Source organism: Eumetopias jubatus, unplaced genomic scaffold (assembly GCF_037043125.1).
Source record: "Eumetopias jubatus isolate StellerSeaLion01/CBP00866 unplaced genomic scaffold, mEumJub1_p1.0 scaffold_14, whole genome shotgun sequence".
In the NCBI taxonomy this organism is placed as follows: Eukaryota; Metazoa; Chordata; class Mammalia; order Carnivora; family Otariidae; genus Eumetopias; species Eumetopias jubatus.
In genome coordinates this window covers 80,254,300-80,277,784 of record NW_028274820.1, presented here as the reverse complement: position 1 = coordinate 80,277,784, position 23,485 = coordinate 80,254,300, and the positions used below count along the sequence as shown (strand labels likewise).

General features: G+C 37.8%; 1 protein-coding gene across 15 annotated transcripts in view; it reads left to right on the top strand.

The window, feature by feature from the left end:
• CADPS2 (calcium dependent secretion activator 2) overlaps positions 1-23,485 on the top strand; it is a 506,725-nt gene that overhangs the window by 386,460 nt on the left and 96,780 nt on the right. For 10 of the 15 annotated variants that reach the window (XM_028104885.2, XM_088018654.1, XM_028104877.2 and 7 more), the window contains 4 exons: positions 401-502; positions 6,339-6,402; positions 9,711-9,834; positions 11,849-11,869. In XM_028104885.2, the coding sequence (XP_027960686.1) occupies positions 401-502; positions 6,339-6,402; positions 9,711-9,834; positions 11,849-11,869 (311 nt within the window). The remainder of the gene's footprint in view (positions 1-400; positions 503-6,338; positions 6,403-9,710; positions 9,835-11,848; positions 11,870-23,485) is intronic. The other 5 variants (XM_028104882.2, XM_028104880.2, XM_028104886.2 and 2 more) reach the window with 1 other exon arrangement.

Sequence of the window (23,485 nt, the reverse complement as noted above, 5' to 3'; positions counted from 1 at the left end):
CACACACAGAGAGAGCGAGAGAGAGAGAGAGAGAGAGAGAGAGCGCACGCGCACAAGCAGGGGGAGCGGCAGGCAGAGGGAGAAGCAGGCTTCCTGCATGAGCAGGGAGCCCAATGTGGGGCTCGATCCCAGGACCCTGGGATCATGGCCTGAGCTGAAGGCAGCGGTTTAACCAACTGAGCCACCCAGGCGCCCCATAAATTTCCATTATAGATGCAAGTAATATGTATAACTGTGGCCCAATATGCATTTTCCTTAATTATTCTTCAGGGAACTAGAGATAATAAAGATATATGTATATACAAATATATTTAAAAATAAAGATATATAAAAAATATGAAAGTAAACATTCAATCAGTATAAATTACTGATTCTGTTTGTTTGTTTGTTTGTTTTCCAGGCCTGATGGAATTGGAACTGTTTCAATGGAAGAAAAAGAGAGATTTGAGGAGATAAAAGAAAGACTCTCTTCCCTTTTAGAAAATCAGATAAGCCATTTCAGGTATATCCTCTATTCATTAAAATTAAGTATTTACTTTCTTCACTCAACACACCGGTTCCCTATAGAGGTTTATTATGTCTTTCTGTGGCTACTCAAGAACTACCAGTAGCTTCTTCTCCATTGCCTGCCAAGTAAGATCCATATTCCTCAGTCTGTGGTCTCCTTCTAAGCCTGCCATTCAGTTTCCACCATTCATTAAGGTAGGTTCCTTACCCCTTCAATTTGTGGAATGCATCTCTCACTTGCTTGTGCATTTCTCATCCTCAAGTAACCTCTTCCCCCGGTTCTAGTGAGTAGTCCTCCCTCTCTCTGAATCACCAGGCAAGGAGCTTCTTGTGTCCTGTCTTCATAGTAGAGCGGTTTTCGATCATTCCAGCAAAGACTGGAAAACCTGAAGTCTTTTAGCATTTATCATCTGTACTCTTCACTAGTCACTTATCACATAGTTATAATACCCATTTCTTAAGTCATTAGTTATTTACATTTTGTGAGAACAAGGGCCTTGTTGCCTGGCACAGTTCCTTGCTCAAAAAAATTAACCATTGATACTAAGAAACATTTACAGAATGAAAGATCAAAATCTTGATATTTTTTTCCCCTGATTATAGTTAGCTCAATAGAACCTAATGGTTAAAAAGGGAAATATTTCTGGAGAATGCAATTCAAGACAAAGGTGAAAACAAAGAAAGAGGGGTAGTTAAGATCCCTGAAGAGAAAATGAGTGGTAAAGAGGACAGACTCTCCATAGTGATAGTTAATAGAAACCCCAAGTGATGATTGAGCTTAGAAAGCAACCAGTTCTGATGAGAGCAGGTCAGAAAAATTCTTCAAGTGAATTAAATTGACAAAATACTTAGATGTTTTAGCATGTTGAGAGAGGATTTACCCACCTGGAATTGAGTTTGGAGTTCTATTTTAAAAAGATAATAAAGGGGCACCTGGGTGGCTCAGTTGGTTAAGCGTCTGCCTTCAACTCAGGTCATGATCCCAGGGTCCTGGGATCGAGCCCCGCATCGGGCTCCCTGCTCGGCGGGGAGCCTGCTTCTCCCTCTCCCACTCCCCCTGCTTGTGTTCCCTCTCTTGCTGTCTGTCTGTCTGTCTGTCTCTCTCTCTCTCTGTCAATTAAATAAATAAAATCTTTAAAACAAAATAAAAAAGATATTAAAAACAAAGACAGGTATTAATTATAAACAAAATAATGACATGTAAATCATAGTAAATACCGTGTCTCAGCTATCTAGCACATTTAAATAATATAAATACTGAATTTAACCCCCCAAAATGGCATAACTGTGTTAAAAGATAAGAAGGGCAGGAATTACATTTAGGATGGGGGAAAGCAGTCAAAAAAAGGAAAAAAAAAGCTACATATGTCTAAAGTGGAGTAACAGGATTATATTTACCCTCCCATCTGAAACAAAAAAATTAAAAAAAATTTTTTTTTCGATGTGGAAAAATGCTTTTCAGCACATTAAGCATACGACAATGAATACAAGTGGTTCTTGAGAGATGAGAAACAAATGAATAAGCCCTTTCATTTTCTCCGCTTGGCACCAGGAGAGTGCTTCTGAGCCATGGCCCAGGGAGGAGAATCCCAGTGGACACTCTGACTTGAGGAGACAGAGATGTGAGTCCAGGGAGGGCAAGGCACCCAGAGTTTGCAGGTCAAACTTCTGAAGAGGAGAGGAGAGACCTGCAGGTGTTTGCTGAGGGGCCCCCTGGAGTCTTCAACTGAGTATTGATTTGAACATGTATGTAAGGAAACTATTTGAAGTCAGACAGATAATCCTTTCACTCTGTGGTAGGATTACAGGAGATAATCCTCAAAGCTAACATAGAGCTAAGAGGAGTACCAGTTTCTACCACCCAGATTGGAAAGCTTCTAAGTCATGGACAGAGGGTCAAATACTCAAGAGAATTCTTGCCTCAGTAATAGAAAAAAATTAGCCCTGTTTTTATTGCTCCTAATAAGGATTAAAATCAAGTTTCAAATAAATCAAACTGTTTTTAAGTAATTTAACTGCATTCCAGAGCAAAGTTCAAGAATAAAGGAATGCAAAAATATTGAGCCACCAATAATGTAAAATAATAATGTCTAGCATCCAGTCAAAAATTTCTAGGCATACAAAGAAATGGTAAAATATGACCAATGAGGAGAATGAAAACAGCCAAAAGTGGAAGTGACACAGAAGATAGAATTAGTAAACAATAATATTAAAAGAATTCTTACCAAATGTCATATGTTCAACCTCTTAAGGGCGCCTATGGAAAACCTACAACTTCATACTTAACAATGAAAGATTGAATGTTTTTCACCTGAGATCAAAAGCAAGGCAAGGATGTCTGCTCAAAAATCAGTAATCAAGGTTGTGTGGTGTGCACAGTTCAGAAATCCACTCATACACATGTGGTCAATTGATTTTCAAAGATATACAAAGATAATTTGCAAAGTACACTTTTTTCAATAAATGGTGCTAGAACTATTAGATAGCCACATGCAAAAGATTGACCTGGACCCATACCTCATACCTGATTAAAAAGTTAACTCAAAATGGGTAGACCTAGAAAACAGAAAATCTCTTTGTTCTTGTATGAAACAAAGATTCTTCAAAACACCAAAATCATGATTCATAAATGGAACAGTGTTACCTTGAACTTCATCAACATTAAGAACTTTTGATCTTCCAAAGACATTGATAAGGGAATAAAAAGGTATATCTCAGAATGGGAAAAAGTATTTGCACAATACATATCCCACCAAATACTTCTTTCTATCCAGAATATATAAGTAACTCTTAAAACTTAGTAAGAAATGAAACAACCCAATAAAAAAATTGTTTCTGATATTTCACCAAAGACACATGGCAAAAAGCCATATGAAAAGATGCTCAATGTCATTATTCTTTAGGGAAATACAAACTAAAACACAATGCAGTACTACTACATTATTTGTATAACTAAAATTAAAAAAATAATTACCACCCAACAAGTGTTGGCATGGATATGAAACTGGAACTCTGCATATACTCTTGATAGGAGTACAACCCACTTTGTAAGATGGTTTGCAGGTTTTTAAAAATTCAGACACCTAACATAATACCCAGCCATCCCGCTGGTAGGTATTCTCCAAGAGAATTGAAAGCCCATGTCCACACAAAGACTTTCATGTGAATGTTCATACAGCATTACTTCATAATAGCTGAATATGAAAACAAGCCAGATGGCCATGCCAAGGAGGAGATAAACAGTGTATGGCAATACTTCTGAGCAGTAAAAAGGAATGAACGGTTGATAGCATGAATATCAAAATATACTGCGAGAAATCAGATGCAATGAAGTGTGTACTGTAAGATTCCTCTTATATAAAATTATAGAAAATACAAACTAATTCAAATACAAAGTAAATCAGTGGTTGCCTGGGCCCAAGGGGTGGGGAAGAAACATTTGGCAGTCATGAATATGTATATTAAATTGATTGTGGTGATGGTTTCACAGGTATATACATATGTGAAAACTTATCAAATTATATATTTTAAATATGTGCAGTTGTATGTCATTTATACCTCTAAATCTATTTAAAGCTAAGTACCTCCATGGTGGGAAGTTAGTAGACTAATATATAAAAGTGAAAAATCAAGAATTTGAAACATTAACATGTAGGTTAGGAATAAAAAGTTTAAATACAGAAAGAAATAGCTAAAAGTTAAAAACGTTTTTTTCTGGAGAAATTACTTGGGGCGTGGGGTGCAAATGACATAAAAACTTCTGTTTTTCATAAGAAGCCTTTAGAAGAAGTTTCCTTTCAGACTATGTGTATATATAATTTTGATAAAAAGAAATACTGTATTTTAAAATGGTAAAGAAAAACAGTTTAATTGTGGGACATGTCTATGCAGGCTCATCTATCTGTGTAATTAATTTACTAAGGTAGGAATCATGGTGATTTTAATTTATTCAGATTAGATATTAAACTTGGTTGAATTTTATTTGATGATTGAGTATTTTCCACTTTGCTTTGTTACTACAGAGCTGTCAAAGTGGTAAAAACCCAAAATATCCTGAAAGGCAGAACAAAACTATTCCTTTCTTTTAAAACCCGTTTTGTAAAGATTAATTAAGCCTCTGTGTAGTTATTTTCTGTACTTTATTGATTCAGGATTACTTGTACTCTGTAAATGTGTTGAATTATTTACACATCATGGGCAGCTAATGCTAATTCAGAACATACCCAGTGGGACCTCAGAGCCCTGAAATGCTAAATGTAATCTGGGGATCAGTAACATTCCATTCATAAAATGTGTCACCCACAGGTTAATGGAAATAAACAATAGGAAAGACAATGGGTGGATTATGCAAATACACTGAAAAGATTTAAGCAGGGGGAGGGGACTATAAGAACCCAATTTGTGTTTTATTTAAACGTGGATTAAGGTTTATGGTATACAAAATGATGAAAGCTACTTTGCTAATTTGCTAATGCTCTAAAAAGCAACACTGCACAGGAAAAAAAAAACAAATTGGTTGTTGCTTTTGTGCATGGTAGCAGAGGAGTAAGAGAATGCATTGAAGCACGAGTTAGTTGAAGGAAACTTTTAACAGTAAGTGAAATAAACACTGTTCTGAAGAAAAATTGAACTAGATTTATGATGTTTCTTGCATTTATCTGACACTAATAAAAGTTTCATAAAACTAAAACCCAATCCTAATATGAATTTAACAACTACTTTCTGAGAAATCCATCTTTAATCAGTCTTTAAAATTTGCTGCTATAAAACAAGTTGAATTTAAATGTGTGTTTTTAGGGAAACCTGTTCAGATTGTCTTGTGAAAAAAATAATTTCATTGTGGATTACACCTTAGAAGATGTGTTTACCAAGTCCCTGAATAATGGCAAAGGACGTGGAAATCTATAAACTTCAAGTCACTGGTTTGAAGATTTCTAATCCAGACAGCTCAGCTGCCTTTAGCACTTGATCTTGAGGCAGGGGGCGGTGGTTGGGGAGAACGTGATTTACTGAACCTGATTCAAGAAAACCAGGAGCTCCAGCAGGATGAAGAGGCCCTGACATTCTCTGCTCTTTAAGTGGAAAGTGACCTGAAGAGGAACCCCCGTGTAGAGAGCAATAAATCTGTTACCACCATGTGTCAGCTAACTTCTGAGGAGCCCACTCCCTCGCCCAGCCTCTGACCCTGATTGGGGAACACCGCGATGACCTGCCTTCTGGTTGTTGGTGTATATTAGGAATGCACGGCACTAGAAAACTGAGGATAACCTTCCCCACCGGCAAATTGCGGAGCTCTGGAAAGTTTGTGTTTTGTGTGGGGAGGTTGTAGAGTTAGCTACTGGCATAATAGACAGGCAGATGTCAGGAAAGGGGGGGGCAGGTGGAACCTGTTTTGTACTCGAAGTTGTGTCTGTGGGATGTGCTTCCATCTCAAGCCACACATAAGTACAGGAGGAAATGGGGGAAATCATTTTGTTTATCATGGGGCTTGAATAACAGCAAACCTTAAGAAGATTTTAGGAAATGTATTTTAATTATCTCTTTACTGGTAGAATCTTGGAGGTTTTTGTTTTGTTTAATTTACTATGTTCTTTCTGAACATCATCAAAATTTTAGAACCTTTTCATCACAGTTGATACCCTTACTGTTAAAAGAAATTGAAAGCATGGAACCAGGTAAACTTCTGCCGTTAAGATTTTCCCAGATGGGTTGATGCTATTTTAACCGCCTTTCACTGTTCTTCAATAATGCCAAGTAATAGAAGAGGGAATTATTGAGCAGTCTTGGATATTAAATGTTTGACTTTTTTGTTCCTCCTTTTGTTTTTAAAGATACTGTTTTCCCTTTGGACGACCTGAAGGTGCTCTAAAAGCTACGCTTTCGTTACTTGAAAGGGTACGTTCGAACACTACTTTATAAATGCTATTTGCACTCTCAGTTGCTGTGTATTTTAGTGACTGAACCAGGCAGACAGGCCCATTCCTCACAACGAGTGTGTTCTCTGAGGCTGTCAGTCACATTTCATCACTTTCTCACCTGCTCTTAACTACATCTAACTCTTCCTGCCTCCTACTTCTTCCTCCCCACAGCTTTTCGGAAGCCCACCCCTGCCATCTGAGGCTGAGTTGATGGCATCTTGGCGTACCCATTTTCCCCACCTCTTAATTTCCCTCATGAAATAGTCTTTTTTTTTTTTTTCAGTGAAGTATAATCATCCGTTTTTCAGACTTCACAGTTGTCTTTCATTACCCTCCCCCTACCCCCGACTTATTTGTGCATCTACCTGTCCCATTTCTCATACCTATAAGGGTTTATCACTTAACATGCCCAAACGTATCCTTCCTTTCATTCTAAATCAGTCTCAAATTTCATTTCAACTCGTGTTACTTTAAATGAATTCATGAATTGTGAAAATTCGTTTTCCCTCAAAACATAAATAGCAAACAAGGCTTTCCTAGCCGTGCTAAAATAATTTATTAATGAAAGTACATTCTCCACTCCTGTTTTTGTAGCAGACAAGGTTTGAAAGGGAAGTATCATTTTCATTTATTTATAAAACTATTCATATGCTAGTTGGAGCCTAACAGTTAAGTGATGTGGACAATTCCTGTTCCTTATCAGCATTAAAATGAATTTCTAAGGATCATCTATATCATGGTAATATATATATACACATATATAGTATATAATATCATGATTATTCTGGTTCTGGTTTATTGACTTCAAAGCACTTGGTCTTGTCCACTTTTCTGCCAAAGAATTCTAGATATATTACACTGTTTATCAGCACTTCTATTAAAAGCAAAAAGGAAAGGCATTTTTCAGTGATTCAAGGACCTGCAAGATGAGGCTAGAACTGATGACTGTATACAATGGTTGCATATGTCTGTCCCTGTTTTATCCTTGATTCCTGCACTTCATATGATAGAAATATTATTATAGCAGTTACCTGTTTTATTAGAATTTTTATAATAAAGCTGTGTGTAACCCAGTCTTTTCCAAAGTATTCATTTCATCCAATTCGTTGAGGTATCATAGAAAAGATAAAATCTTTGCGGAGTGCTTTACTTTTGGAACGGCATCCCATCCTGAGTACCTGATACAGCCTCTCCATGCGCTGGTTTCCATGATAGAGCTCCCCTCCTCCCCCAGCAGGGAAGAGTTCCTAATGGCATAGATGCCCTTATGTACAGACACGGGGCAGGATGAACAGTGACCTTTTTTCCACCTAAAGTCACTTACCATGTCTCTTGCTGAACTGAGAGAGAAATGGTAGGGCCATTCTTCATTTCCATGTCTCTGTACTTATTGACGTCTTAAAAAAACAAAATCTGCATGTGAATTCGTCATACTTACTATGCTTTGGAAGAAATGGAGGGGATACAGGAAACAAGCTGTGTCTCCCTTTTTGCTCTTGCCAGGCCTTAATCTGTATTTTGCCAGGAAAGAGGATACAATTCCCCCCACTCCAAATTAAATATCCAGCTCCTGGGTAATATAAACTATCACCTGATTTCAACCCTGGACTCACCTCTGTAACAGACATATACATTCTAATTTTAACAGCTATTTCTATTATTTAAAAGTGTGTCAGGCTCCTCGGTGGCTCATTTGGTTAAGCATCTGACCCTTGATTTCGACTCAGGGCATGATCTTAGGGTTGTGGGATTGCACCCCACTTTGGGCTCCATGCTGTCTTGGAGCCTGCTTAAGATTCTCTCCCTCCCTCTCCCTCTGCCCTCTCTCCCTTGCCCCCCACCCCCCCACTTGTGCATGTGCGCTCTCTCTGTCTTAATGAATGAGTGAATGAATGAATGAATGTGTGTCACCATGGGAAGGTCTAATGGTAAAGTTCATGGTTATGCATATGGGACAAAATTAATTTTAAATTTAAACTTTAGTAATAATCACATTAAAAACAGTACATTTAAAAACATAATAGTACATTAATGCTTGTTTTTTTTAACTATCAGCAGAAGGATTTTTTTGCCTATAAAGAATCTAATGTGTAGTTCTAATTAAAGTACCAAATATATATAAATGTGTTAAAGATTTTTAATATGAGACTATGAAGAATAATTGAATTTGATGGGAAGGAAATTTTTAAGTGATAAGATTTGCTGTTTTGAAAAAGAAAGTTTGCCTAACAAAATTAGAATATGTTGTGAAGGATCACCAATGCTTAAATGGTTGAGTAAATTTGAGATTATAAAATCCTTTGTGCTGAGGCTGATTGAAAGAGAATGAAATCATAAAGCATGGAATGGATGGTTTCATATTCTTTTGATGAGCCTTTAAGGTAAAAGACTAATAGAATAGTAAGAATACTTACTGTTCTTGTTTTCTCTATATTCACATTTTGCCTTCTATTTTATAATTTGAATATAAGTAAAGCCAGAAAAGCTGCATTAACTATACGAAAAGATAGAGGTTAACTAATGGTATAATCAAAACTGACTGTAAGCAATTTTACCACTGAGAAAGTTTTAAGGAAATTATCAGTGAGTCATTATAAAAGTGCTTAAATACATTATGTTTTGAATTCTGGATATAATTGTATTTTCCCTTGGCCAATAGTAATACTTCTAAGGGAAAAACAAAACAAAACAAAACAAAAATATATTTAGGAACTCAACAGAAAATCTGTTGTTTTTTAATTTCAGAAAGTTTCCGTGTATTTTAACATTTGATATTCCATTCATTTCACTAAAAGATTTTCTCCCCCTCAACAGATTAAGTAATTAAAGTTTAATTGTGGAATTAGAGATCTTTATTTTTATAGAGCTCAAAAACAGTGCTTGTTCTTCATAGAATTTTTTACTGTTTTCATATATATATATATATTGCTCAAAAGATTTAAAGCTTTTCTATCAGGGATGTGCAAGACAAACTTTATTACTTGTCCCAAGGACTATAATCCTGATCTGAAACAATTGCTCTGATGGTGTTGTGGGCCCCTGGAGGAAAAGTGACAGTCATCACATGAAACGGTGGTTTGGCCTATGGGAGGTTTTGATGTGCATAAATGAGGCTTGGACAGGAGGAGCCAAGATTGGAGGATTACATTCCCGGTCGTGAAGTGCCGACTCCTTACTTTCCCCCAGTGTTACCTAGGACCCCTTCCTCATAATAGATCTAGGACATTTTGTGTAATTTGATTGCAGTCTCTGTTTTATGCAATCTCTCTCTCTCCCCCTCTTCAGGTTTTAATGAAAGATATCGCCACTCCCATACCAGCTGAAGATGTGAAAAAAGTGGTCAGAAAATGTCTCGAGAAAGCAGCCTTGATCAATTACACTAGACTCACAGAATACGCCAAAATAGAAGGTCAGTGCACTGAGCGATTGTCCAAGTGGCAGTGAGAGCCAACAATGCCTATTAACTGAATTTTCTGTGAGAAGTTCTTTCCTTTCCTGAACAAACCTGTACCGTGGCTAAGGGAAATGTCTCATTAAAATCTCAGCTGGTGAACTGAAGAGCTTTTTCCTATTCATTGCTTTAATATGCCTCCTGGGACTCTGCTTGAATGAAAGACCCAGGATTCGTGCTTAAGTTGTCCTTTGTTCTTATTTTGAGTTTTCAAGGAACCAAAAGGTGTTTTCATGGGTTGTATTTTTTGACATTACCGTAAGTATGTCTAACGTTTAAACTATGGGTAGTGTCTTCTTTCCCAATCAGTAACGGTATAGTGTTACATAATTTTATTTTCTGTTCAACAGTGTCTCGCAGAGAAGGAGGAAACTTGATTATGGTGAGGGCCAAAATAAACTGATAGAATTCCCTGCAACTTTTCATTGCTTGCCGTATATTAATGCACTTGAAAGATTACAGAGGACTGCACATTTTTTCCTCTTCCTTCAGGTTTCATTCATTAAGAATACTGAAATTTAAGATGCTTAGAAATAACTAGATTGAAATTCGTAGCAAAGTCACAAAATCAGCTTTATTCAGCAGTCCTTTGATATAATTAAAAATAGGAAGGGCCTCAAATATTTTGCTTTAATTATCATACAACTGGCTTGTGTAGTACAAGTAGCATTAACTTAGGGGAAAAGTTTGCAATGTTAAATACTTATATCTAAAAATAAAAGTAAATCCTCTATTAGAAAAATTTTAGTAACTTTAATATAAAATTGTACTTAATTATAAATTTATTATTGATATTAAGATAGTTTTATCAAAATTGGGATGATGAAAAAGATTGAGTATAATTGGCTGTGTTATATCCTTTTTTCCTCTCCAAATCTGATCAGGCTTTCCAACAAGCATGCAATAACCAACCTCCTGAGTGATTAACAAAAAAGCCATCCCATCACTATAGCAACCAATATTATATCATGAGAGTAACAACATGAAACCTCCTTAGTTACCAGTTTAACATCATTAATTATGATATCATGTTGTGTTAAAGCAAAAGCAATGAATATTAGATAATTTGGGGAAAGTGGAAGATAAACATTGGTTTTCACATCTTGAATACCCATTCAAACAATTTTTATGTTTTGGAATATTATGTGTTGTGAACATGGGTTGAAAGAATTGATACAAAAATAGACATATTAAAACCTTTCAAATCTGATAAAGGGGAAAAAGTTTGTGCATAACTTGAATAAACATAAAATTGTTTTATCCAGATGTTTCAAATCTATCCAAAAAACCTATGAGAATCCTTTTGTTCTTAACTGTCTATTCTAATTAATATTTTTGACCATTATCTTGTCCAAGAATACTGAAAAGATATGCAGAATATTTCTATTTTCTGGTCAGAGTCCATTTTAACATGTACAAATAAAATTATTTGTCACAGCTTTTATTAATTAGCTAGCTTTTATTAATTAGCTAGGCGTGTTAACACTGGGGGTCAGAAGACATAGCTGTTCTTCTGGATCACACAAAAAAATAAGTCTGTTAGAGAAGAGCCTACCATAGGACTAAATGGACAGTGGGCAGGGAATTCTCCTACTTCTTTCCCTTCTGGAGTCACCTGTCTCTTATTTCAAGTTGACTGTGAGAATATTCTAGAAAATGGATCCTAGAAATCTAATTGGGTGGGACTACTGAGCAGTCTCCATTTTCAAAACAAAACAAAACAAAATACATGCTTAGTATATGAGAAAACTTCTGTGCATTTCATTATCTCCCTTTCTTCCAACCCCCCATTCTTATATCTAAAAAAGGAAAGCACTTTTTGTTTATGCTCAGGACCAGACCAAGAACAAAATCTAATTTAAGTTAGAAATAGGAAGTGGCTACTTTTCCTTGCTTGGTTGACCTCCTGCATTATGTGAACAGCATGGGTAGAATCTGTTTCTCTCCTAAATTGTCTCTTCTTACATTTTAGGCCCAGCAGAAAAGGAAGCAGGTAATGAATGTTTGTGCATGCACGTGTCGTTATTTCTATTGTGGTGCGTGATGTTTGATGTTGATGAAGAGCTGTCCGCTTTTCAGGGCTCCTTATTAGATCACGTTGGTTAAGATACTGAGAATACTTTGATTTTGTTGGAACTATTGTTAATGCTTTGTAGGGAAAATACAGGCCATTTATGTCTGTAAAAGTTCAGTGATGTTTTTTATAAAATTCAAAGCAAAAAACCTGAGGTTGTATTAATGTTATACATTATGTTTTAAGCATGGACACTAATCTTAGTTGGAAGCTGTTGCCAATATTTGGAGGGCTCTTACAGCTAGAAAAGAGGACATCTTTCCTTTATCACTCCTGAAAAATAACAGAATAAAAAGCATAAATGCTATTAAATAGGAAGTAAGCAGCTCTTACCTCTGAAAGTTGCTCATCAGAGGAATGAACAGGGGTTCTGAAATCCCAGCCTCAGGCAGTTGCTAGGAAAGCGTTCTTCTCCTGGTCTCTGAATTTGTAAAGGTTTTCTTACTTTTTTCTTATGCCACTTATCACCACTGTAATTACTTTAATTGCATGTGCTGTTGTCTGTTTATCCTACCTGTCTCTTCTTTAGCCCCTTGCAGGCAGGGTCCTGACTGAACGCGTTCGCTGTTGGGTGCCAGCACCCAGCCCTGCGCCGCTGACACAAAGTAGGCTCTCAGTGCTATGGAGAGAGATGAGAGGTTAGCTAGTTAGTTCATCCAGTGATGAACCTGCCTAGTCCCAGTTCCCTTCTCTCATTCAAACCCTGCGTGCAGCATTATAGACAAGTTTGACTTGTTTTTAACTAAAGTCTTCGAGTAACGGGCTCTGTTTCTATTTTTCCTAACTTTTTCAATTCTGTTTCAGTATTTGACCTCAGAAAGCATCAGGCACAGAATGTTCTGAGCCAGGAGAAGGGGAAAGAACACACCTACAATGATCACTAAAGTGCACTTTAGAGACTACCATCACCTCTTATGACAGCCCATTGTAATAGCAGCAGTCCTATGCTCTTTGACAAACTTTTTCAAAATCTCTTATGGCATTTTATCCCTCACAATGTTTCTGTTGTGAAGATAGTTCGTATGTAGTTGACCCACAGTAAGTCCAGAGGTGTTAGGGGTTTCCCACTGACATAAAGAAGTCAGCCAGCTGGGACTTGTATCAGGCGTCCTGATCCCCATCCTACAGAGTCTGCCTCCTTCCCTTATGAAATGTGAAGGGGTCGCAGTGCGCCTTCATGAAGGATGGGGCAAAGGCACCATGTAAATTTGCACACATTCCCATTAAAAAGAGGGGAGAATGGGAGAGTACTCCCATGTACTTCACTTCCAGACAGAAGCCACATATTCGACATTTATACTACCACTCCATGGTACAGGCTGATAACTCTAGGAGAAACACTTTTCTTAATATTAAATGCCCCCAGGGGCGCCTGGCTGGCTCAGTCGGTGGAGCATGGGATGCTTCATCTTGGGGTTGTGAGTTCAAGCCCCATGTTGGGTGTAGAGATTACTTAAAAATAAAAAAATAAAAGTCTTTAAGGAGGTGCCTGGGTGGTGCAGTCAGTCAAGCGTCCAACTCTTGGTTTCAGCTGGGGTCATGATTTTAGGGTTGTAAAATAGAGGTGTTAGGCTCCATGCTCGGTGCACAGTCTGCTGAAAGCCCTCTTTCCCTCTGCACCCCGACCCCGTGCTCATTCGCTTGCTCATTCTTTCTCTCTCAGTGAAATAAATAAATCTTTAAAAAGTCTTCAAAAAATTTTTAATAATAGAATTAAATAGAAAAGAGGGAAAAATCAGTGTAGACTAGGTGATTTAAGTGGATTGAAGGGGAAAGCTAATCTCAGTTGAAGAATCTTCTGAAGTAACAGAAGAGGGGTTTTGAAGAAATAATAGTTCTATTTCTTTGGTTGCATTTGGTAGCAAGTTAACAGGGTTACCTAGTAAATGTTCTTGGAAGTACTTTTAAAAGTGACTAAAAATGAGAGAGTCAGTTACATGTGTAAGAGCTCAAATGCTTGATAAGACTTCCAAGCAGTATTCTCTTGGGCATTATGATCCTGTTCCTCAGTTAGTTTGTCATCTAGAGAAGAGTTGAATGCTGCCCAAGATTTGTCATGATTTTGTCATCTATTGACTGCCTATTCCCTCAGGCTTTTTTATTTACTCTGCTTCATTAGTTCCTTAAACAACTCTACAAAACAGAGACTTTAGAAGAGGTAACCGAGACTTCAGAAAAAAGTCAGTAAGCTGCACAAGGGTGTGCTGTTGTTACTCGATTCAGCAGACATGAGATTTGCACCCCTGTATCTCCATGTTCCTGGGTTGCCCTGCCCCCAGGGCTGATTCCGAGTGCTGACCTCAACACCTCAGGCACGTCGCAAGAGCCAAGGGGTCATTTTTGCCAAAAGTATAGATATTTGATAAGAGCAAACATTTATTACCAGGAACTGTTGTAAGCACTTTACATGTATCCATTCACCCTTTCCAATAAATATTTTTTTTATTGATTTTCCGGGAAACTGAAGCAGGGAGGCCACTAGCCATACTAGCCAGAAACAGCTAGGAAGGGGGAGATTACAACACACTATCTTCCTGTTGAGCTGCTGTCTTATTTAACTGCGTCTTCCTGCCTCCCATTTCTCGGCAACTTGGGTAGTTAAATTTACACTCGGTTAAAATATGTGGACATTTGAAAGGAAGTCTGAAACAGTACGGTCCATAGAATTACAATGAAAGCTATAGATGTACCTTAAAATTTTCTAGTAGTCACATTAAAGAGGTAAAAAGGAAACAGGTGAAATTAATTTTAATAATAGTTCATTTAACCTAATATATCCAAAATATTATTTTTAAATGTATTCAATATACAAAATTATTGAGATATTTTACATTAGTTTTTCATACATAGTCTTTGAAGTTGGGTGTGTATTTTACTCTACTAGCCCTTTTTTTTTTTTTAAAGATTTTATTTATTTGATAGAGAGCGACACAACCAGAGAGGGAACACAAGCAGGGGGAGAGGCAGAGGGAGAGGGAGAAGCAGGCTCCCCGCGGAGCAGGGAGCCCGATGTGGGGCTCGATCCCAGGACCCTGGGATCATGACCTGAGCCGAAGGCAGACGCTTAACGACTGAGCCACCCAGGCGCCCCTCTACTAGCACTTTTTATAGCCCCATTTCAAATACTTGTTTACCTGTGGCTAGTGGCTGCTGAATTAATTGGACAGCACAGATCCTATCATAAGGCTAAGAGTTGGACTCCAGAATCTGAATCTTTTTGTTTTTTCCCCCACAGACACACATCTCACACTGTCAGGTGTTGAAAGTGATTAAAATTTGTAACCTCTCCCCTCCCCCAACCCACATCATCTCCTTCCCTTCCCTACGGTACACGGTATAGTTCGTTCATACTACTATTGTCCTAGAAGGTTTGCTCCACTAGGGCAAGACTTCTGCATTTCAATAACTGCTCTATCTCCAGTGCTGAAAGACGTGCCTGGCACATATTTGGTACTCAATAAATATTTATTGAATAAATGAATGAGTTTATGGCAGAGAGGCTATTTATAGCAGAGAGAACATCTGTAAACTGACAAACTGGCTTGCAAAAGGTCATCCAAATCAATCACTGAATAATTAACAATATAAAAGCAAAAACTAACCACTTAAAAATAACAAGATTGGAAAAATTAAACCAGAATTTCATGCTCTTGTCATGCGCAGGGAGCGGGGGGGGGGGGGGGGGGACTAACTCAGGATCACAGAAGCCAGAGGTTATAGAGAACAACTGCATTAACAATATTTAGCAGTCTAACCTGTTTCAGTTGTTTCTATAATTCAGCATATGCTCAGTTGGACCCCTAGTTCTCTCTTCCATCCTTGGGAATTCTTCACATTCTCCATCTGCAACACAAATTTGCAGAATAAAGGGATTTTTTGGCTTTGTAATAAATGAAATAGAACAAATGCCCTCTCTCTCTCAATGACTTCTTTCCTTCTTGGGAATTCTTTGCATTTGTTTCATGAGAACAGATAGTTCATTTTGAGAATTTAAGGTTTCTAGAAAGCATTTTTTTTTAATTTTAAGAAATGTTTGAGATTTACACGGCTGCAAAATCAGTTTTCTTCCTTGATTTAATTTTATCATGACTGCTTAATGTAATGGTAAGATTCTTTTTACAGTATTTATAATCTAGGGTTCAAAAAGGTACTGAAACTTCTTTTCCTAATTGTGTGTCTTTTTTTTTTAATGGTATACCTTGTTGATGCAAACTAGCTCCTTTTAAAGGAGAATCAATTCCTTCATTCAAGGAATTTCTTATAGACAAGAACAGCAATAATGCATCTAATAACAGTCCCTGCTTTCTCCTGAAAACTATGCACTGTATGAGGACTTAAGATAAAAGAGAGACAGCTCCTTAGAGCTTGCCTTGACCTGAGATCTTTTGCCTACATTTGGGAGCTAGACTTATTTTTAATCTCAAAACATGGAGGTGCCCTAAACCAAAGGTAGCATGGAGTGAACAGGCAAAGTCTTTGTGCACTGAGGATCTGCCTGGGCCCTTTGGTTGCCAGGTTTCCAGGTCTAACCCCCAAGTGCTCTCATTTTCAAAGTCTCCGTTGAACAGGTAGAGATGCTTTCCCAGAGGGCCACACTGCTTGCTTTCTTGGAGAGAAGTTGCACTTTGGCAGTCCTTATATCATTAGGATGTATTTGCCATCTGGGTGGCATTTTAATTTAACATTCCATTGTCAAAGTGTAGTGATAAATAATAAATAAATAAAATCTGTTGTATAGAAGTGAGTAGATAAAAACTGCACAGTTGATGAGGATATTTTTTTGTTAGTGAATAATTTTTTACTAATATTTCTAGAATAACCATTTTCTTTCATAAAAGTTGTATGTGTTTTCTTAAAAATTTGATTTAAACATTTTTTGAGTATTATATGTTACAATGAATTCACGTTACTAACGTCTAAATAATAGACCTGAAATTTTGTGCTCCCATTAGAATTGATGATATTCTGATGGAGGTAATTTGCATATTGGAAGAAACAATTCTCAGCTTGAAAACTAGAAAGCAAGTTGAGGAATCAAAGAATTTCTTTGTAGCCTTTTTGGACATGGCTTGGACAGTGGGACTTTGGCATGAAACTTAAACCTCTGTGACCATTTCTGCTTCTGAGTCACAGATGATTTAGAGACAAATTGATAAATGTAATTTCTGGCTGTAAGAGAGAATGACTTATTGTCATCTTTGAAATTTTTGAGAAAATCCAAAATCTAGAAAGAGCTTTTAGTTTATAAAAATATGTGTATGTAGAGTAAAAACGCTGGTTGAGCTACATCATCTGGATAGGATCAAATTAAAATTTATTTTTGTCCTATATAAAAAGAAAAACTGGATATTTTTCAGATGATCAATGGATGCTTTAAATCACCTAAGAAGATAAATTTTTTCTGATAGCCATAAATTACTTTTATTCCATCATCTAATATGCAATTGAAATGTTAATTTTAAACTGTCTTTTTCTCATCAATATATTGAGTTAAATGTCTTTAACACCACTTCCTTGCTACATCAGTAGCCTTAGTCTATGTAATGTATACACCAGAAGGCATTAGGACCATATTCTCTTTTAAGTACTATGTAAGTGATATGAATTTGGCCATTTCCACAGCTGATCTGGAATGAATGAGGATTTGTAGTATGTTTATTTGCTTCGGCTCTTTTCCCACCACCTCACCAGCCACACAAGATAATAACCCCGCACTGTGTAATTTGTGTTCACACCAATTAGTTAGCTCATGACAATGTTGACAGATTAATTCCTATGAATCAAGAGATGTTTTGGGGACATAATAAGCAGTAGTTGCAGGGATTATTGACTAGAAGAGGCAAATGAAGACATTAGCCTCCAACTGACAGGGCTTTAGAGCTGTCTGTATACCTTCCGGTAGCTCAAGGCAGACTTCAGACGTGAGGAGTGTGTTGCACAGTTGAACATTAGCTCTCTGCACACTCAGGTAACGAACTACGTGAAAAGTCACATGAGGCCATAGGAGCACCCGGTATACCAGTGGCAGCATGATGGTAATGCCGGAAACACTCTCAGGGCCACTGCACTCACTACCCACAGCTTTAGTGACCAAAGGACTTGGAGGGTTCTGTCAACTCCTGACAAACCATGGAGACATTTAAGGACACTTAGCGCCCTCTCCTCTAAAATTGGTTCTGAGTCTGCATTTCATTAACATCCTTCCTGCTTTATCTGAGTTTAATTGTGAGGAGGCATTAGTATCTGTCACTCGATTAAAAACAACTACTGACAGCACTTTCCTGCCGCCTCTGGTTTGGGCTTCTCGTACCTTACGTTGGCGTTAATGTTGCCCGCACTGGATGATTTGTCATGCTTATGCCAAGGTCTTCTGTGACCTTAAGTAGTGGTACCTTTCCTTGACTCACAGTCTTGGTCATGAGCCATCCACCTTTTCCTTCTTTATTTTTGTAGTGTGAGTTATAATAGATGAGGACAGTCTCCATCAAGGATGGTCGCAGCTAATCCCATATTCAAAATGAAACTGGATTCAATCTTGATTGATGTTCTCTTTCCAAATCAGTCTATCACAGGAACTTGATCTTAAGTTCTTAAGATCTTGATCTTAAATAAATTTAGATATTCAAGAGCAGTCCCTTCCTTTCCACCTTCGAAGCAGAGTAAGCCCCAGCTCTCTAGCTCTGTACCTACAAACTTATCAGCTTCCCCACCTACCCATGTCTCCTGTTCTCCAGCATCAAGGAATGAGGTATCTTCCTCTTCAAGGTTGACTCATCCACCTGTGATATTGATCTCAATTGCACCTACTTATTTCTGGATGGAATTTACTCTATCATATATCTCTTTCTCCTGTTCCTCCCTCTTTCTACGTATTTCCTTTCCATCTATAACCATGGTGTCTCCCTAAACAAAGCTGCCTTACCCTGACCTCTCCACTGCCTTCCATCTGCCATCCAAAGAGCGGCATATACTCAATTTTATTTCACTCACCTTCACTGCACTTGTCTCCCCAAAGAAGTTTGGTTTCCAGTCTCACCAGTCTGTCTCATGGGGAGGTACGCTAGCTGGGAGTATAGCTGAGCAGAGGGAGAGTGAATGGGGCATTGCCTTGAGACAATCCGTTCCTTTCCTTTTGCCTTTGGAATTGATAGCAGTGGCTGGTATCTGTGGCATTGTCAAGACTGGGCCCGGCTGTGCTGCCAAGGCATGGACACTGAAATGGCCTGAGCCACTCTCAGGTAGTCACACCTTCACTCCTCTGCATCCCAGCCTCTGGCCTCGTGAATTACAACCTCAGGAGACTTTTGGTCAAGTGCTGCAGCTTTGAATCTCACAGATTAAGAATGAATCCCTATCCTTAGGCGTTGCCTAATGGATTAATAGTAAAAGGGAATTACCCACATTGGTTCTGTATTCTGGGATCCTGTGCTCCAAAGCTGAAGTTTCTCTGTCCTCAAAGAACACAGGCAAGCACCTGCCCACCATCTCATCCTGAGTTTCTCCAAATGGCTATGAGCTCTCAGATCAAAATAATTAGACTCCAGGGGTGCCTGGGTGGCTCAGTTGTTAAGCATCTGCCTTTGGCTCAGGTCATGATCCCAGAGTCCTGGGATCGAGCCCCGCATCGGGCTCCTTGCTCAGTGAGAGGCCTGCTTCTCCTTCTCCCACTCCCCCTGCTTGTGTTCCCTCTCTCTCTGTGTCTCTCTCTGTGAAATGGATAAATAAAATCTTAAAAAAAAAAAAAAATAGACGCCTGAGGAGTACAGCCCTTATAAAAGACAAATGGTATCTATCATCTAGAACTTATTATTCTTAGGAGCAAAAATTGAAATTAAGCATAATGCATACACTCAAGGACATGTAGGAAAATTCTAAAAATATGATGCAAGAACAAGAAGTCATGAAAAACCAAATGGAAATATTAGGTATGAAAATAATATGGTTTTAAGAAACACTGGATACAGGATGAATACAGCTGAAGAACTTATTAGTCATCGGGGAGATCAAAGCGAAGCAGTAGGAAAGGCAAAAGATGTAGACAATGTAAAAGGAAAGCTAAGTGATGTGGAGAATAGAAACAGTAAGATAGACTTTCATTAGAGTAAGGGAAAAAATGCAGATAAATACAGTATGAGAGGAAAATAACAAGAGATACAAGAGATATAGAAAATAATGGAAGAGTATTATGAACAAAGACAAAAGTTGAAAATCTAGATGAAACTGATACATTTCTTGAAAAACTGTGTTGGTGCGATCAACACAAGAAATGAAACTCAGGCCAGACAGTTTTAAAGAAATTGAAATAGTGTCAGACCCTCCCATTCCCAAATCCCTAAGCCTGGATTGGTTTTGGAGGTGAGTTCTACCAAATTTTTTAGGAACAAATCCTATACAAAATAAGTTCAGTGAAATGGAAAATGAGTGAAAGCTGTCCACTTCATTTCATGAAGCAAATATAATCTTAATTCCCAAACCTGATAAAGGCAGTAGAACAAAAGAACATCATTATAGGCCCATTTCACTGAGAATATATGCAAAATCTCTAAGTATAAGATCACAAAAATCCAACAGTGTATTGGGAAAATAATCCATGGGGTTTATACCAGGAATATAAAAGGAGTTCAGCATCAGGAAACTAACAAGCTAAAAGCAAAACTCATATCTCAAGAGATGTTTTTTAAAAAAAGTATGTGAAACAGTTCAGTGCTAACATGATCAAAAATTATACTGTTAGCATCCTAGAATTCCTTAACTTTATAAAACCCATATAGAAAAAACCTACAGCAAATATTTTACATAATGAAGAAAGTTTAGAGGCATTCCCACTAGGATTAGTGACAAGTACTTACAGTATCATTGTCATAACACTGAGAGTCTTGGACGACATTAAAGAAATGAAAAAAGTAAATCCAAAGAATGGAAAGAGGAGATAAAACTACCATTGCAGAGGGAAGAAAAAAAAATCATTATAGATGAAATGATCATCTCTCTAGAAAATCCAACAGGATCTACATAGAACCTTTTAGCTAAAAGAGTTCAGTAAGTTTGCCAGATGTAAAGTCAACTTGCTAAAATCAATACCCTTTCTCTACACTAGTGGTTCTCAAATGTTTAGTCTCACAAACTAGTACACTCTAAAGATTGAGATCCCAAAGAGCTTTGGTTTAGATGGATTATTTCTACCAATATTTACCATATTAGAAGTAAAACTGAGAAACTTATAAAATATTAATATTTACAATTAACAATAGGGAACTCATCACCTGTCAACATAAATAGCTTTTGAAAAAAAAAAAAATTTTTGCACACCTCTTTAATTGCTGTCCTAATAAAAGACAGCCAGATTCTCATAGGTGCTTCTTGCATTGAGCCTTTTGCAATATGTTATCTTGGTTGATATATATTTTTAAGAAATCTGGCCTCATGCTGATATGTAGTTGGAAAAAGGAGGAGTATTTTAATAGATGTTTGTAGGTAATTATGGGTTTTCCTCTGTGATATTATACCAAAGCTTGGCAAGTGATAATTTCTTACAGTTTAATTGCAATGTAGAATCTGAAAGCATATCAATGAACTTTTTATACTATTAAACCAATTGGTTCATCATGTATTTTGAATAGATCTTTTGCCATGCATGATTTTTTTTAACACAATGTACCAATCATTTGGAAAATATTGGTCCACGGAGTTAAGATCTTTTTAGTGTTAACAAATATGTCAAAAAGTCACCCTTATTAATATCACCTGCCTCATCAGAAAAGTCTCAAAGTCTTGGGAGGCTGTCAAGTTCATGACAGATACAAGTTTTCTAATATTCTGGTTTTCCTTGAAAGCTTTAATTTTATAATTAGCAACAAATACTGTTTTTTTTAAGTGACAGGTTGATTTCATTTTTTTCAGAAAATGCCTGCCAAATGTCCCCAAGTCTAAATAAGCAGACTTTGTCCATCAGTAGTCTTTTCAACTAAATGGTTCTCTGAAAATAACAGTGCCCCCCCCCAGACTCAAACAATCACATACTTCTCCTTTAGACAGTCATTCCACTTCAGTATGCAGATGTGCTTTATGCAAAGTTTTCATTTTGTCACAGATATTTAAAAATGTGTGCTCAGGAAGGGCAGGGATTCAATAAAGTTTGTTTTACTGTTTTATCAAGGACTTTTGTATGTAAAACTGGCTTTTTTTCTGGTATGCGTGGGGGTAAAGAACCCAGGGAGGAGTAGAATTTAGCACCATGGCCTTGATATGCGCTGAGGTAACAGCCTTTTTACCTGCCATTGCTTTTGTACCATCACTGTAAACATCAACAGAGTCAAAAAGGCAAAAAACATTTCAGTATTATGAAAATAATTTTGACCTCACGGATCCCTAGTGGTCCATGGACCACACTCAGAGAACCACTGTTCCACACCATAGATCAACTAGCTAAAAAAATATAAACAAAAGTATCTTTTACAGTAACCAAACTATAAGGCATCCAGGAATTGACTTTGCCAAAAGCATGTAAAATTTCCTAGAGGAAAGGTTATAGAGAGTAATATAAGTAGATATAAGACAGGGGCGCCTGTGTGGTCTAGTAGGTTAAGCAACTGACTCTTGGTTTCAGCTCAGGTCCTGATCTCAGGGTCATGAGATCGAGCCTGGGGTCAGGGCTCTGTGTTCAGTGTGGACTCTGCTTAAGACTCTCTCTCCTTCGCCCCTGTCCCCCACGCTCCGCCCCTGCTCACACATGCTCTCACACTCTCGCACTCTCTCTCTCTCTCAAATCTTTAAAAAAAAAAATCAGTATAGGATGGTCCATGCTCTAAGAGGGATGACTTGATAGTATAATATATAAACTTTCCCCAAAATTAATCTATACATTCACTGCAGTGTCCCATCAGAATTCCAGAGTTTTTTTTAAAAGAACATGATAGGGCACCTGGGTGGCTCAGTTGGTTGAGCGACTGCCTTCGGCTCAGGTCATGATCCTGGAGTCTTGGGATCGAGTCCCACATCGGGCTCCCTGCTCAGCAGGGAGTCTGCTTCTCCCTCTGACCCTCCTCCCTCTCGTGCTGTCTCTCATTTCTCTCTCTCAAATAAATAAATAAAATCTTTAAAAAAATAAAAATAAAAGAACATGATAAATTTAAATGGAAGAATAAAGGCTATTAAATAAGTCAACCTAAGGGAAAAAAGGTGTATGAAGACTTGCCTTGCCTGACACTAAGATTACAAAATCATCACCACATCCTGTGAAGAAGAATGTAGACTCATGTACAGATAGGAGCCCCCTATGCTTCATCCATAATAAAGTGGGAACATAAGTTAGTGGGGAAAGGATGGGCTGTTTCAGAGATGTTAGAAGGAAGGACTGGGTGGTGCAGTGGGATAAGGGCCCGACTTTAGGTTTTGGCTTAGGTTGTGATATCAGGGGCCTGGGATGGAGCCCTGCAGGGAGGGGGTGCAGCACTGAGTTGGGAGGCTTGAGACTGACTCCCTCTATCTCTGCCCTTCCCCACTGCACGCACGTGCACACATGCCCTCTCCCTAAAA